Source organism: Bicyclus anynana, chromosome 5, assembly GCF_947172395.1.
Source record: "Bicyclus anynana chromosome 5, ilBicAnyn1.1, whole genome shotgun sequence".
In the NCBI taxonomy this organism is placed as follows: domain Eukaryota; kingdom Metazoa; phylum Arthropoda; class Insecta; order Lepidoptera; family Nymphalidae; genus Bicyclus; species Bicyclus anynana.
The window spans coordinates 17,224,670-17,242,439 of NC_069087.1; the positions used below are offsets into that span (position 1 = coordinate 17,224,670).

A 17,770-nucleotide genomic window follows, 5' to 3' on the forward strand; every position below is an offset into this window, starting at 1 on the left:
TGGTCCAATTTATTAATCACTAACGCCCGTGACTTCGTCCGCCCGTAGACCCCCTTAATCCAGTTCTATCGCAAAATTCGTGCTTAGCGGACACCTACCAACTATAAACTACCTCTCTACCAAATTTCATAGTACGTCCAGGGGATTACATGATAAGTTTTATGTAATATATTTTGCATTTATGTAATAAGATAAGATTGCTCTAATTTGCGGATGATCTAAAATGTATCAAAAGTAAATAATAACAATATTCCAGGGATAGCTCTGCAAAAACGTGGAAGATACCAAAATGGTACATAAAACCAATTCGGGATTTGTTGAACTCTCACATTCGATAGTCAGATTTTGAGTCGGACGACTTACTGAAGATGAAACGTACTCGTAGCTGTGAATTAAATTTGTTGTTAGCACTGCAATCACTGTTACTCTAAAAGCAAAACAAATACTGGCGAAACTATTCAATATTTAAAAGCGCAACTGTTTAGGTAGTGGTATCTAAATAGTTAAGTTCAACTAGTTCTATAAATGTTGCTACAGATTTAATCTCTCCATATTACTGTTGCATTGTCATTTTTCATCAAATGAGACGTCATTTACTATTAAGTGAAATGCTCGTGAAACTAAAGCTGTGTAAAGACAATCGTAAAAATATTTGTAGATTTTTTTGAATATCTGCTCTGAACTATAAACAAAACATAACACAGATGATAGATATGAAGCAGCTTCAACAAAAGCACATACCTAACACCTATCAAAAAGATATCAGTTCGTCGACCCCGGCGCATTGTCTTAGGGTATGTTTCCACTGAAGCAGAAACTATACAAGTAAAGCCAGTCTGTTCTCTGAAACAACTAAACAAAAGGCTATTGGATACATACATATTGTGTACATACATAAGTGAAACTTTATTATTTATAACCATGGTTTTATTATTTGCTTATATTACGAATACTTTTTTTAACATGAGATTTTGACGCTCTCCCTGGCGCAGCGGTATGCGCGGTGGATTTACAAGTCGCAGGTCCTAAGTTCGATTCCCGGCTGGGCCGATTGAGGTTTCCTTTAATTGGTCCAGGCTTAACTGGTGGGTAGCTTTGAGCCGTGGCAAGTTACCACCTTACCGAGATTTTCGTCCTCCGCCTAACAAGTTAGCACACTCCAACGTAGATTGCATCATCACTTTCCATCAGGTGAGATTGTAGTCAAGGACTAATTTGTAAACAATTGAAAAAAAAAACGTTACCAATCTAATGTTAAGATGGTACACATTACATGAAATACAAGACACGTTGATAGATAGATGGTGGTTAATAAAAACTAAAGTACTGAAGCTTTTTGTAATAGAGCTCATCCTTCTGGGGAATCGTATCGTTGTGCTATTTCTACCGTCAAGCAGTACTATGATCCGATCTGAAGGATTACCAGTGATTTCACAGGCACATAACCCTTAACTAGGTTGTCAGGTGCATCGCATGCCCAGTAAAACCTTTCTCTGTTACAGCCGATGGTTTTCTTAACAAGGGCCTCATAAGAATGATCAGAGTCAGACATAACGAGCTATGCGCGGAGTATCTCTGCGTGATTGAATCTGAAATGAGGAGATCCGCAGAAGAACCAAAGTCACCGACATAGTTAAACGAATCGCAAACCAAACGATGGACGTTGGGGTCCCAAGGTGCTCGAATGGCGACTCCGCATTACAGAGCGTCGACTACATCAAGCAACTCGTAGGGATTCGCTGGCGGCTCTGGATCGTGATGTTTGGAAGTCCCTACAAAAGGTCTTTGTCCTGCAGTGAACGTCCATCGGCCGATATGATGATATATTTATCTATAGTGATGCCTTTTGTCGCCACAAATAATTCCCTTTTTGGTCCCATGGACGCACACCACGGCACAGTAACGGGACGGCGCCGACGAAGCGCCGATCAAATTGTTTTATGTTTTCACCAATTAATTCCGTGCTCTCAACCTGATATGATGTGACTCATCATTCATTTGCGCGATAAAATAATAACGTCCGAACGCTTCTAGGAATCCATTTATGAAATTGGCGAGAGTACTTAAGCGATGCGATTTTTTAGTCCTTGTTGCTCCAGCGTCTATCCTTCAAAGTTCAATTACACTATGCGTTTGTCTTAAAATCACCGTCATTATAAATACCACACACATATGTACTGTACAAGCCTTGTACAGCTCTTATGGTTAAGAGGTTTCTAGTTTCTATATGTCTCCACGAATGTACCTACTAGAAGAGCTACACATTACGAGAGGAATAGCGATGAATCATGAGGATTGCCCCACAAATTGTGGTCGTGGTCATCACTTAGGGTCGTCAAGAGTTTAGCGAACAAAGTGGTCGTGATCGCCACTTAGGATCGTCAAGAGTTTAGCTACTAGAGTGATCGTGATCGTCACTTAGGGTTGTCAAGAATGTTGCGACGAAGTAGAAGAATTTATATATCTAACTTAAAAGAATTTATAATTAACTTAATAATTTATTAATATCTGTAAAATTAATAAATTATTATTATTGCTTAAAACTGTAAACTCAAATTATCCTTAGATGCAAAAAAGGATTATCGATTATATTTTATATGCTAAAAATACAAATCCTTAGCCATATTTTATTAAATAACAAAAAACTACGAATTTAAAGGACTTTATAAAATGTTAGTGCTACTTAAAAAATATAATAGATTTATCTGCAATGCATTGATGAATTCATCTCTGTTTAAAATCATAAAACTTAAAACAGTTCTATACGATTTACCCAACCAAAGTTATCTAACTCGAATGGAACTGGTTCCAAAACATTAAAAAAATGTCTTAAAATAGGTGAAAGCTTAATTTAAGTCATACATTAAGTCAATCCAAAGATAGCGTAAGTTAATATCATTGCAGTTGGACGTAATTTACTTTAAGTTCATACAAAAACTATATCACCACAACCCGACCATTATAACAAAACTTGCATAATACAAAAATGTGTTAAACCTGTTCTGACACATAACAAGTAATAAGTAACACGTACTACAAATTATAAAGTGGCAAAAAATCTGGTATTAAATTTTCTGATTGTTGAGTTAGCCAGCCTTAAAGTGCTTATATTATATACTAGTACTTTTGTAAACGTGTTGTTTACAAAAATACAGTTGCCTGTCTGCACAGACTTTTTGATCTAGTTCCCTCTTCACCTTTTACCATAGCTGACAGGCATCGCAGAGGTCCATCCATACGTAGTTGATGTCCCTTGGACGCGTTGATAAAATGATATTCTGTTCAAATTCATCTATATCATATTTAAGCTGATTATTCAACGGAATAGTGTACGCTGAAAACGAATTAGCTACGACGTTTACATGATGTCGACGTAATGAAGTGAAGAAAATACCAACGAACTAAGGCGGAAGGCGATGAATAAATGATTTGCGACTCAACAAATTGTACCTACCATCGAGGCAATATCCAGTCCCATTTGCGCGTACACCATCTAAGGCAGTAATTCTCCGTGGTCCACAATTAATCAATTAACTGCTATCGACCAAGTATCAGCTGTTATGTGCTTTCGAACAATTAACTCGGGTTTCTAAACACACGCTGCGCTGTTTCTCCTTCCCGTCTGAACTTGGCTACCGGAACCAATTGGAAACTAATTACGAAGATTGGTCTGTTGTCGCGATCTTTTAGACTTACAATTTCATAAGGGAAGGGAGCTTTGAGGTTACCATTTATAGCTTCTCTAAATAAGGATCATTAATTGATTCATCAGTGCTCGTTTTAAAGCTAAACGATCTGATGGCATGATTCGTTGATGGCAAATGTTTCGACACATTGTTTAAAAGAAAGCTGCCGTTTTTCTAATTGTTTCATTAGATAAACAGTATCCAGTTGGCATGATTTGCATAGGTATTAGGTTAAGTAACCATAAGTGTTGTATTGTATTATTTCTCAATAAAAAAATGATTGTGTCACCATATGTAAAATCGTAGCTTTAGCTTAAGCAGTGTTTAAGGATATCAGTCTTTATTACATTAAGATGGCTATATCTACTTACTACAAGTCTAACTTACTACGTGTGCACATTTGACCAATATGTGATTCTTGTCACCAGGGTCGACACAAACGGAATGCGACTTTTCCTGGAGGTCAAACGGCGAGCTTGTTGCAGTCATCGACAACGAGAAGTATGTACATTGTACATTCAACTAGCTTTTAATCTATATTTCACAATGTCATTCATTTATTTGCTTATTTATTTTAACGTTATTTCGCATTTAAATTAAGATTTACAAAAGCATTGGGAATCCTTGCTTTTGATGGTTCAACGAGTAAGTGAATGTCAAGTGAGTTGTGGAAGAAATTTCAGTAACGCTGTTTTGAATAACTCGCAAGTGCGAGTTTAGAATTCACCTCAATCTTTCTCTTTCTAAAGTATGGTGTTAGACAGAGAGCGATAGAGGTGAATACATAACTCGCACTGTCGAGTTATAAAAACGTCGTTAAAGATTAGCGAATAGTTTCTAAAGAAACTCATATGAAGAATTTTACTGCTTTAAGACATTTGTTCCGGAAGATTTATTCATTTGTATTTGAAAGTTGGAGCCTGAGGCTTGTCCGAAGTTTTTCGCCCGTCGGAAGTTTAAGGCAGTGATCTGATTCCAGAATACTCCGCAGACGCGTCGACGCTGCGCGACGCGGCGGAGTGCAGCGCGCGGCCGCGGTTCTGTGGCGGCACGACCACGTGGCCGGGGCCCCGGGTGCAGCCCCCGCAGCCGGAGATCGCCAGTCTAGCTGCCCCCACCAACATCGACACCAAAGGTACTGCTACTTCTGCGCCATACTTCTTTTATTTTCTTAACAACAAAACTAAGCATTGGTCGTGCCAAACTTCGAGTCCACTCTGACGCTCGCTAATAACCTGGCTGGGATATGTTTTCGTGTACTACGCATTACGCATCGCGTTTATAGCGGACTCGAAGATTGGTGCATACTATAAAGGAATCATCAAATAAGAAACCCTCTATTTATATTGAAACTAGGTAAGTTACCTATTGCCTTTTCAGCTGCAGGATATACACATTTTATAAACGCATGCTTTAACAATGTGTCGTGCTACAAAATAATCCTGTAAGACTATAAAAAAATACAGCCAAATGACGCGTATGTTATTTTATGGCCATTTACGCGATAAAAAGCCGAATACGAGTACAATTAGGTTATTGTTAACATGTCAAAAAGGAACTTCTTATCCCTACACCTGGGTCACAAGTCCCGGGCCATACTCGGAGGTTTTCCACACCACACGATGTCCCGGGATCTGTGCAGTAAATCAATGGAACGATAATATATTCATCTCACTATTCAAAACTAAATAGGTACATACATCCTCCCAACTGTAAGATGTAACCACATCGGTTATTTATAGGGTAAACAAATCCCTCAAAGGCAACGCATTAGCAGTATCTCTGATGCTACAAATGGACATTGGCCACTGTAATTATTTAACAAGTGACGCTCGTTCCTTTTAAGCGATAAAAAGCCAACAACTATGTAAAGTATTACCAAATGGAAGTAATTTCTAATCTGACTTTCTTGACATACTTGTAACTGGGACACCTTCCCCCACATAACCCTTTTGCAAACATTCCTATTCTGGGTCTGGGATCTGGGACGTTACAGCCTTCGCAGTGGTTTTCATTGAGTTCCGTTGAGGCCGTTTGCAGTCGCAGACCACTCCCACTCGTGACATCGGCCCGTATTTCAAATGAGCATGCATCAGATATAGACGGTTTTGCAATACTGCTAGGGAGACTGCACACGTATACGCAACTTTTACAGAACTACCGCAGAATATTCAGAAACTAAGTAACACTACGATATCATGATTTTAAAGGAGAAGAAATAAAAATGTATGTAAATGTAATGTAGAAAATGTAATCCAATCCAATTTGCCAACCATTTCAAACACCTGTCGACCTACGCTAACAACCGAAAAGAATTTTCATACAGTTTTCACAGATAAATATATAAAACTGTTCTACGAATAAGACTTTTGATAGATATCGACGTCTTGACAAAATACTTTTGAGTCATATCTAAATCTTCCTTGATTTCAAGGCAGATTTACATATGACTCAAAACAGTTACACCGAGTACACAGTTAGACTTTCAATAAACTGTTTGAAATTCAAGATAAAAACTAATTTCGCAGTAATATATCACAAGCTTTAAGCCTCGTAGCTTGCAAGAATTCTTTCAAGAAGCTTCGTAGATTTCTTAAATATTAAATAAGGTCTACCACCCTGCGTCTAAGTTTGTGTTCGCCCTAATGCAAACATAGCTTCCCACTTAGATGGTGCACACGCGGATTTGCATTTCAAATTTCGTCCCATAACTTTATAACTGTGTCTTATTAGTGAGCTCTAAATTATTTTGAAACTAAGATTTTGTAATTCAATTCGCTTATCTGGCTGCATGAGTAACTACTTAGTGAATGGAGTATTATTTTGTTATCGTTTATTATAGTAGTCGTTTAAATTATTTTGATTCATTTATTCGTTAGTAATCTATACGAATATTGTAAATGCAAAACACAAGATAAAATATCTCCTATAATAAGAACATAAGTAAGATTATGTCAATAATTTATTTATAATTATTTATTTATCATGTAATTTATATTTACTAAAAAACATATTTTTATATTCATCATTAGCAACCCATTAGCAAACCCCTCACTGTTGAGCAAGAGTCTCCTCTCAGAATGTGAGGGGTCAGGCCAATAATCCACCACGCCGGTGGCCCAATGCGTATTGGTAGACTTCACACTCGTAGAGAATTAAGAATTAATTAAGAATTGAGAAAATTCTCAGGTATACAGATTTCCTCACGACGTTTTTCCTTCACCGTCTGAGACACGTGATATTTAATTTCTTAAAATCCACATAACTGGACCGGATTCAAACCTACGCCCTCCTAATCGTAGGCAGAGATATCCTTTAAGGGCTACCACGGCTCTCGGTACTCGGCACGGCTTTTTAATATTACTTTACTTACTTTACTTTATTTATTAACTTAAGTTTTCCTCATTCTTGAAATTTTCTTTGCATACATAACAAAAAGTTATGTGCAATATGTAATTTTGAAATAATCTACCTACTAGTAATAAAATTGTAAATGTTATGAGTCGTATGTAGGTATCGTGGTAACAGTTTTAACCCGATGTCAAAATCCAAATGAACTTTCTCATGCCATGGGGAAAAAGTATAAAAACTGTCTATTAAAAAATATAATCAACTTTGAAATATTATCAAATTTATTAGTATTAGCGATGATGGTTAAACACCGATAATTTACTGAAGTAAATATATTTTAAAGTTTTTATGATACTCGTGTATTCGTAAAAAAAAACTTACACCGTCATTGCGGTCTGATATTTTTATTAGTGAGTCCATAAAAAGACTCTTCGAGAACTATTATGTAAATTGAGTAAACAGTAAATAAGTATGATGTCTTACTATTACTGCATTTTTTACTGCCTGGTGAAGTGAAGCTGAAGTTAATAGAAACATTTGATTCACATAAAGACTTTTTATAGCAATCTATAAAAATATCTTTGGGTAAGCCGAGTGAGAGTTGAGCCTTCGCGAGTAGGGATCGATTTTTATTATTTATTGATATATACTCAGAGGCACAGTTATCCGCCCAATTTAATATACTCGCGTCATATTAAAGTGGGCGGATAATTGTGCCTCTGAGTATATTTTTAAATAACGAAATTCCTTTTACCTGCGTTTCACACACAGAACAGTAAACGCTAAAGCTAACACTTTTAATGCCCGTGGGTTCACGCCTCCAATATTAAATGAACAAGGTATTTGACACTTGATAAGCCTTGAAAAACGAATCGACATGACAAAAATTAAATACATGAATATTATTTGCGGGATGTAGCAAAAATAAATCATAATTTGTTCAAATTTTATTAGTAGTAGGAGTAAATTCACAGACGTATCACAAGTCCCTGGATCTGCTCGAAATCTTTCTCTCTGGCCATATGCTGGTTCTGGTACGCGCACGATGACTTCATGAAATGCTAAAATATTTCGTTCAAATAAATTTTGGTCATCGACCAGCATCGCTGTATTTGTTTGCCGGTGAAGTTAGTGCTATTCTATAGCCATGTTATTATAACATAACAGTGGGTGTTTCCAATTTGTCTCTATCTCTATCTATACTATAGTATAATTGTACACAGAGATAGATACAGACGAATTCGAGACTTACAATGTCGAGTTTAAAAACATCGCTTCAGAAAAAAGGTTCTGTTTCAGACTGATATAAGCTTAGCAGGCGACCAACGACATACCTCGTTAAGAGAAATAGGTAAAATGTCAACCAATAGCGGCGAAATACTCCCACTCCCATCTCTTTCGTCGCATTCGTCGTAACGCAGCGAAATTAGCGATATTTCCGGTTGCGGTGCTATTGTTTGACATTTTGTCTATTTCTCTTCACGAAATACGTTATTTGGTCGCATGATAGGCCTAATGAACGCAAGGCTGCGCATTAGGACTTGTTTCAAGCGAATGTGCCTTGCAAGATAACGTTTTGCTAAGGCAACGGATTTCCACTTAAGGTTTAGCAGGTTGTCTCAACTATTTCTATAAAAATACTGAATTATTTTTACTAAGCACGTATCCAGCGTTCGCTGCAATCACAGCTCGGAGCAACGTGTCGTCTGTCAGACATTAGTATGACCGTTATTGCTCGTACTTGGTAACGTTATTCTGAGTTCGATTTACGTGGACAGGACGATTGGATAGGTACGTTTTTATGAGTGACTACGCTTTTTAATTTTACTGGATAAATCCTATTTTTTGTCTGTTTTACCTTATCAGGGCGCTATTTTTTCGATTATTTAAACAGTTTATATTTCTCTAAAATGATTTCATTCGTTTTGAAATTTTTTCTCAATATGAAATTTATCAGTAGGTACTTTAGGCATAAAAATCTAAAAATCGTACATAATAGTTTAGCTTTTATAATGTTATCATAGACTTACTCGTAGATGAATTTCGAAAACATTCCATCACACTACTATTATAAAGGCAAAAGTTTGTGTATGTGTGTGTGCAGCATAAGAAGGCAAACATACTTATGTTTGTTCCTCTTTTACGCTGCAGCTTGCAAACAGCTTGCTTATTTGGCTAAAATTTGGAATGGAAATGAATTTTAATCTGGATTAACACATAAGCCACTTTTTATTCCTCAAAAAATTCAAAAAAATTACATGATATTCCTGAAATTCCGAAACTTAAACTTATGGTGTCTCTATTAAATCCAATCACGTCGTAAAAATGACTAACACCGTTTCGAATACGATCGACAAATATTATATTCATTGCATGTTGCATATTACACTCGTTAGCAATAACTGTACTCTGTACGCAGTGGATGCGTTTGCATAATTATAGACGATTAATCGATTGCACTTCATAGTTCCGATACAACAGGTATGCTGTATCCTCTTCTCGCTTACCCGCTTTCGTATATTGTGTCTCGCTTTCTCGCAGTGCGGGCTTGGCTAGGCTATAAATCGTGGTCGGTGACAACAAGTTAGGTTCTAATTAGGAACCGTTAGCGGTTACTAGCAGTATGGGCGACAGTGCGAGATACGGGTTAATACTTACTGACTATCAAGTACGTGCTGACCATATTAAACGATTTCCGCCCGAGCTTTATAAATAATTGACACGGCACACAAAAGTCAGTGGATATCTGCGAAACACACTTTAGTCTAACATTTATTAGGTATTAGAAAGTCTTTTACTGTATAGACAGCTGCTTGCATCCCATAAGTAAAACGCTCTATCTTTCTTCATTTCGTCGGCTTCTGTGGCGCAGTGGTATCCGCGGTGGATTTACAAGACGGAGGTTCTGAGTTCGATCCCCGGCTGGGCCGATTGAGGTTTTCTTAATTGGTCCAGGTCTGGCTGGTGGGAGACCTCGGCCACGGCTAGTTACTACCATACCGACAAAGACGTACCCCAAAGCGACTTAGCGTTCCGGTACGACGTCGTGTAGAAACCGAAAGGAGTGTGTATTTTCAACCTACTTCTAACAAGCTAGCCCGCTTCCATCTTAGATTGCATCATCACTTACCATCAGGTGAGATTGTAGTCAGGGGCTAACTTGTGGAAAAAAAAATGGATTTTTTGCTCAAAACGTACAATCAGAATTCAGATGTGCTTAGTGTATTTCTTAACTTAACTACTTGTTTAGAGACAAAATAGCTTAATTACAACCGTGCCCTTCTACACTTTGGATTTAAAAAATTCTCTCTCACAAATCTCACTTTTCACAAAATTTAAACAGAATTTACACAACCACATCGTGCAGTATTGTCAAAATTAATAACTTCAATTTAATTTGACAGTGTACAACAAAATAATATGATAATCATAAATCCGTAGCGCGATAACAATTGTTTAAAGTGATATCTGAATACAGATTTGGCCACAGCCTGCGAGCCGGCACGCAATCTGATCGAAAGTGGCTTAGTCAATAGTCCAAGTCACTCTTTAATCATTTGTTCCTTATCATTTACTTGTCATTGACTCTATTTTACGATTCTTGATAGTCCAACTCAACTGAATACTTTATATTTTTCACGAGACTTTGATTCTTATTAAAATTAAGGAACTCCTCAATTCTAAATAGTAGAATTTCTTATTTTTATTGAAACGATTTGAAATCTAATTTCACATTGTTGTTGACGCTTACTAATATAACATGTCATGAAAAATATTGAAATATATATAAATTTTGACGGCCTCCGTGGCGCAGTGGTATTCGCGGTGGATTTACAAGACGGAGGTCCTGGGTTCGATTCCCGGCTAGGCCGATTGAGGTTTTCTTAATTAGCCCAGGTCTACCTGGTGAGAGGCTTTGGCCGTGGCCAGTTACCATCCTACCGCCAACGACGTACCGCCAAGCGATTTAGCATTTCGGTACGGTATCGTGTGAACCGAAAGGGGTGTGGATTTTTATCCTCCTCTTAACAAGTTAGCCCGCTTCCATCTTAGATTGCATCATCACTGGCGCATGAGTGTAGTCAAGGACTAACTTGTAAAAAAAAAACGTTATAAATATTCAATTAATAAAATAAAATTAAATACGTTTACCCAGCTAAAATAGTTAATCGTCAGCTAACGTGTTCCATAAACTTCAGCACATTGAAGGCGAAGGCTGTATAAATTGTGATCATGGGCGAGCGATCAATTAGCCGGCCTAGTGTTGTAATGGTGGCTAGGCTTAGCACATGTAGCTGCACGTGGTTAGACTAACATGGCTACAGTGCGCTTACAGACATGAAATAACCTCTAACATAGTGCTTAACAACGAAATTGTTCCATATTGATCTGTAAGATGGTTTTATGCGAATGACTTCATCACTAAAAATCGGTTCATAGGTTGTAAAAAAAGAAACTTTGAATATTTCCAGAAAATATTTTTGCAGAATACATAAAGAAAAATAATTAAAATAAAGTAAGAAAGATTCTTGAACCTTGTCGGGAAATTTTCCGTCATATTTGTTTTCGTACGCACCAAAATCTAAAAGTTGCCTTAGAACGCCCCCAGGTTCGTTAAGTCGATAATTTTGTCCTTCTCACCATCACACAGAAGTGTAAGCAGTTTGTGAATTAATGTTTCTGTTTCTAGTCCTAAGGATTATATATCTATTAATATTATTGTCTATATTCTATACTAATATTATAAAGCTGAAAAGCTTGTTTGTTTGATTGCACGCACTAATTTCTGGAACTACTGGTCCGATTTGAAAAATTCTTTCCGTGTTAGATAGCCCATTTATCGAGGAAGGCTATAGGCTATATATTATTCTCACGGGAATGGAAACCACGCAGGTGAAACCGCGCGGCGTCAGCTAGTGTATTATATGACACTAACGATATTCTGGTCAACAGTTCGATACAGTCTCGCAAACACTAACCACGTTGTATAAAACAGTTGTATTAACGTACGTGCATCGACGCACGCGCACCTGGTCGATCATAATTACAGATCGGGCGCGGTTAACCCCTAATTAAAGATTAAACCACACTTTAAGCTATTACTAATCGTAGTAGGTACTTGCCTCTTACAATTACTTTACGCTTTACCAGGCTTTACTTACTTACTTTGCCTAAGACCTGTTCAATTAAGATAAAAATAATTCGACGGTACATAGTTACCGAAAGATCCATTAGATAGATAGATTTTTTATTTTAGGATCAAAAACCGATCATATTCGTATCGTGGTGCATATGAGGATAATTTTTCCGACTATCATAGCGAGGTCTGCGAATTCGTGGTCATGCCTAATGAGGCCCTACTACTCCCATAAAGATGATGACATAAGTGAATTCGCAAAGATTTATTCACTTCATCATCATCATCATTATTAGCCGATGGACGTAGGTAGCGTTGCTAACCGTCCGGATAAAGCCGGACAGTTGGGCTTTTTGATTGCGTGTCCGGTCAAAATAAACGGTGTCCATGCTATTGACTTTTGACTTCCGGTTGCATCTTACTTGTAGATTGCTTCGTAACTTACCATTGCAGTCAAGGGCTAATTTGTCAGAGTGCAGACAAGTCGCCTGTCGATTGCTCCCGCAGACCGCAGTCCTGTGTCCTCTATACTGAGTAACGAAATCCTCAATAATGTAGGATGTCCGGCATATTTTCCCAAATGTTCGGCCAACAGGGTGGTCTGTCCGGTTATTAGGTTTGGCGACCTGGCTACAGTCCTGGCTAAAGTCTCGAGCCGCCAGCATCCTGCAGCTCCCCGTGATTCGCTCGATGTCATCGTCCACCTAGTGGGGGGTCAAATACGTTGTCCGGTGCGGAGTCAATTAGTTGATACAGACTGTTAGTGCGAGCGCAGTGGACAGCGAAATGTTGCAACGCGTCTCTGATACAGTTATCAGTTTCATAACTGAGCTAACGACACGCGACACTGCTCGCTGTCGGCTCACCTACTTGTGTGTATGAGTGCTGAGGCGCCGGCAGACTTATACTAAACTGTTGCTCAAACTTGTATGCACCGGCGCTCAGTGGTGTGCAGAGATGCAAGAATGCACTACCCCGAAGACTCATTACGCACTATACAGGTTCGTAATCAAAAATGATGATTGAGAATGATGAAGAAATTTTCCATTTTCTACAATTTGTACGTAAATTTTCCACTCTAGTTAAAAACCTATTGATCTGTTATAGGGATTCATCATCACCTTTTTAATGTCCCACTATAATAATATTTAAAGTTTAGATGTTGTCCCTATGGTCAGAGTATTTGATCATGTAACGATCACTATCAGATGTGATAGTGAGCTTAACGTGCTTTGCACCACATCGTCTTCGTGACTCCGCTACTGAAAATCTCTTGGAATTATTAACCTAGACCTCATGATTCACAGCATAACATAGAATAAAGATTAACCATTCGTCAAATTAATATTTCGCCTTTTTTCACCTGTTAATATTACTTTTATATTAACTAAAGTCCGTTCCTAATAAATGGATTTTTTTAATAAATTCTGTCGCTGGTTTTAGTATATTACAATGTGATAAACATACAAATTTCAAATAATAATCAATGAACATATACCGTCTTACGATGTAAGTAGGTTAAAGTATTGGAGAACACAAGTTCTCTATCATTGTTTCCCAATACAACATTAATGTTATCAAGTTAACGTTTGTATGAATTATGGCGACCTTTGGCGATTACAGCTGTGTGTTGTCGATTGCGATTGCGATTGAAACTAGTTGCATTGACTCAATGTTGTACACTAACCACAGTTTAGTTATCTAACAGTGCGGAATAACGGAACTTTCAATTACTTGTAACCTTTAACTTGTAACCAAGGTTGCCTGGAAGAAATCGCTACGTAGCAATAATACCGTCTTCTGTATCCTTCTTCTGTGCTATACTTTTTTCTTATTATTTGTTTTATCTTATGTTGTGGTGTACCAATAAAGTATAATTAAATAAACAAATAAACCTTTGCATAATGACTTTCATTCAGAAACTTAAATCTAAGACACGTTTCTAAACAATAATATTTAGTTAGTTATCAGAAACGTGTATCGAGTACGAGTAAGTGTTAGCTAAGCTGCGACTCGATATGAATGATGGCTGAATTCCGATACGGTGGTTAGCGATTGTTGATGTTTGATTTGTGTAACTGACTTTAATGATAAACGATTTATGAAACGCTTCGCAATAATTATATACTAAACATTATGTAAAATTATATTGTATGCGAATTTTTGCGCTAGATTGAATATAATTATTAGTTTTGCTACAATACTTTATATAAAAAAATTAAAAAAATTAAAAAAAATACCCAGTATACTTTAATCAACCATCAAGTCATCAGTTAATGAATTCAGAATTTAAAGTTTATTTAACACAGTGCTAGCAAAATGGTATTCTGTGTACGCTACTCTAAATAGCGATCCTAATTCAGTTAGCCTCCAAATTAGGACATAAGGCAGCTTCATCGATCTCCCTAGATAGGGGTTGTAACTGCCGAATTAGTGACCCTTTATGTGGACTAATCGGTCCTTGACTTTTATATCTCCAAAGTACACTACACCCTTATTGATACCAAGATTTAAGTAGCCTGGTGGGTTTTAGTTCAATATTCGTTTTCTATTTTCTCGTGTCCAGCCGTGGGACATGAATTATCAACATTGCCCGAAGCGCAATAATGTTGTTCTACCTAGCTTTTAAGAACTCATCAGCAAGCCTTTTCCATTAGCGAGCCCCCAAAATGGTAATTAACAGGCACCTTTGATTACGACCCGCTCCTCAAAGGCTCCAAGCCATTATATAATTGACCACAGCTAATCGTTTCTGAGAAACGTGACACGTACGTCCCATCCACCGTAGCGTAGCAAACATACAGTTCAGGATGATTCTATTTGCGCAACATCTGGGTATCTCTAATTAAACTAAGTATTAGTGAGTGACTGATACAATTCACAATTCGAAAGAACAGTAGAAAAAAAATACTTACATTTTTGCGTCTTTTCACGCTAATGTCATGAACATCTGTTCATATATATTATAGCTGTTTGTGTTTGCAGCAGATAAAGTACTTTGGAACAACATTAATATTTTTCATTAATATCGGATAATAAGTTATCTGATCCTGTATCCTGAAATCCTTTTTTTCCACGCACTTCCGTCACTATATATTTACAAGCAAGTGATATTACGGACTTAAAAATGAACTAGGATGTCATTTTCATTCAACCAGCGGATACACAACTTTTTCGACCGATCGTACCAATTTGCCGAATAACTTTAGTCTACCTAACAAAATAGGCCGTCCAAGAAATTGTGCAATAGAGCGTGCAGTAACTTTGGACTCAGCAAATATAACAATAGGAACATAACGGTATGATACCTGAACTGTGCTTATACGACGGTATTTGCAAAAAATGCTGACGAATCGCGACGTTTCGGCGAAAGCACCATCGACTGGGCGACGCCATAACTCATGTACATGACTAACGATGGGAGGTCACTGACCCTATGGTAAAAACCGTGTTAGCTACCAAGTTTGCTAGCTGAGCAAAAAAACAAAGTGTGTTTTTGTAAGCAAAATCGTATAAAAAATAAATATCTTTAGGTACATAATATTTCAATATGTACTTGTGTACTTGTACGTAATTTATACTTCAGGAATTTATAGTAGTTACATACCTACTTACCTGTCCTTGTTGAAGACTACAGAACAAGTGGAAACCATAAAATGATGATGATTCTTCCAATTACGCCATTGTTCATTCCCTGCGCCATAAATCAGTGTAAGCGAGCCCAACAGCCAACTGCCAACTGCACTGCAATGGGAAAATATTCCGCCATCAATCCGCGCCGCGGCCTTCACGCGCCTTCAGCCTATAGCGTAAGAGCTAGTGATCAAATTCCACTTACCTAGTTTTGTCGGTGTATGTGTGTCGGTGTGTCTTTAAATTGGTCCTCATTTTAGCATTGCAAACCAACAGTATTTTAACTGTTATTTTATGTGGCCTCTTGAAACTTTTCTATAATTATCGTCATGATATTTCAGCTAATTTACACATAACACATTATTTTATCTTTCTTATTTCAGCCAATTTATAAAAAAACTACTACATTATGCCGCCAACCCGCATTGAAGCAGTCTATTCTGAGCTCTATATCACCTCTCCTACAAGGAGAGAGGCTTGGTTCTTTAATGGACCGTCAAAATAGGCTATACGATTTTTTATCGCGTTCGGATTGTACGGATTTTCTTAATAGACGATAACTTCGTCTATTAAGAAAATCCGTACAAAAAAATCTGAATTTATCGCGTTCAGACAGAGGCGGCCTTTGTTTAATAAAATCTAATGATAGTGATAAAGCATTGCGAAGGAATCGTCCACCGTCTCCCAGACTGCACACAATGCGCCGTGGGTGTCAAATGATTTACACCGGTGCCGGGTATTTGCCTTCATTCATATGTATTAACCGGCAGTTTTTCACCGGGCGCGCTAAATCTCTGACTGACGGCTATGACACCACGACATCGTTCTATTGCTGGTACGAGATACGCGGGTGGATTGTATTATTTTTTTTTATTTTTACAACTAGTATAAGGCATATGTTTCTTTTTAGTGTTTCGAAGATTAATGGACCAATAGAAGAACGCCATTTTGAAATTTTATGAAAATCATAGCCTATCTATCACGGCCTTTCTTGATGAAAAGAGGAAAGATTTGATTGTTTGTTTGAAAGACTAGTACGCTCTGAAACTACTGGACCGATTTAAAATAAATCTTGCACTGTTGGGAAGCTACATTATCCCCGAGTTCTATTTATGATATTTTATCCCCGTATTTCTACGGGAACGGGCACTACGCGGGTGATACCGCGCGGCGTCTGCTAGTAAATAATAAGCTTAATAACTCCACGGTAAAGGGGCTGGACTCGGCACCAAGAAATCATGGGTTCGATTCTCCGCACAGAGCACATGCGTTCCTTACACAAACTGTCCAACTCATTGGAGTAGAACGCGAATATAAGTTATATTAAAAAGATCTGAAAAATGTTAGTTGAAAACATAAATAGATACGAGTATATTAATGTAGATCTTCAGAGGGTACGATTTCAAACAACCAAACCCAACGTTATTGAAAAATTATTCTGTGCATTCGAAAACCAAAAACTGCGAACTTTAGGTTACACCACTAACTTGTGTGACAAGTTCAATTATTAGAGATTTATTTTGTTATTTTTTTTTAAGGCCGAAATCACAAATTCTTGCACGCCGCTGAAGCGACGATTGATATGACAATCTAACGCCATCTTCATTTCATCTTCATCTTCATCTTCAACCGGCCTAGGACTTTTCAGTGTATCTACGATAGAGCGAGATAAATGCGTACATATCAGCGCGCGCGCCGACAAAGCGCGCGAACGTGTTGACGCCATTTTGTTTGTTTTGTCGATTTATATGGCGTGCAGGGGCCGTGTCCGTCGTTTAGTTAGGAAATGGGGGCAATTTAGCCATACCGTATCTCTGCCACATATCTATTTTCTAGAAATTCAACGTAATTATATCAAGATAAACGGAACAAGCCCCGGCGAGATGTCAGATATGTTTTAATGTTCGGTAGCTAATCGATTGTAATTTAAATGTAGACGAAGAGCCGATAGAAAGTTGTAATG

General features: G+C 37.6%; 1 protein-coding gene across 3 annotated transcripts in view; it reads left to right on the top strand.

Annotated features, from left to right (window-relative positions):
• LOC112051193 (protein outspread) overlaps positions 1-17,770 on the top strand; it is a 340,261-nt gene that overhangs the window by 302,764 nt on the left and 19,727 nt on the right. For 2 of the 3 annotated variants that reach the window (XM_052881731.1, XM_052881730.1), the window contains exons 5-6: positions 4,115-4,187; positions 4,666-4,821. In XM_052881731.1, coding sequence (XP_052737691.1) covers positions 4,115-4,187; positions 4,666-4,821 — 229 coding nt within the window. The remainder of the gene's footprint in view (positions 1-4,114; positions 4,188-4,665; positions 4,822-17,770) is intronic. The other variant, XM_052881732.1, reaches the window with a different exon arrangement.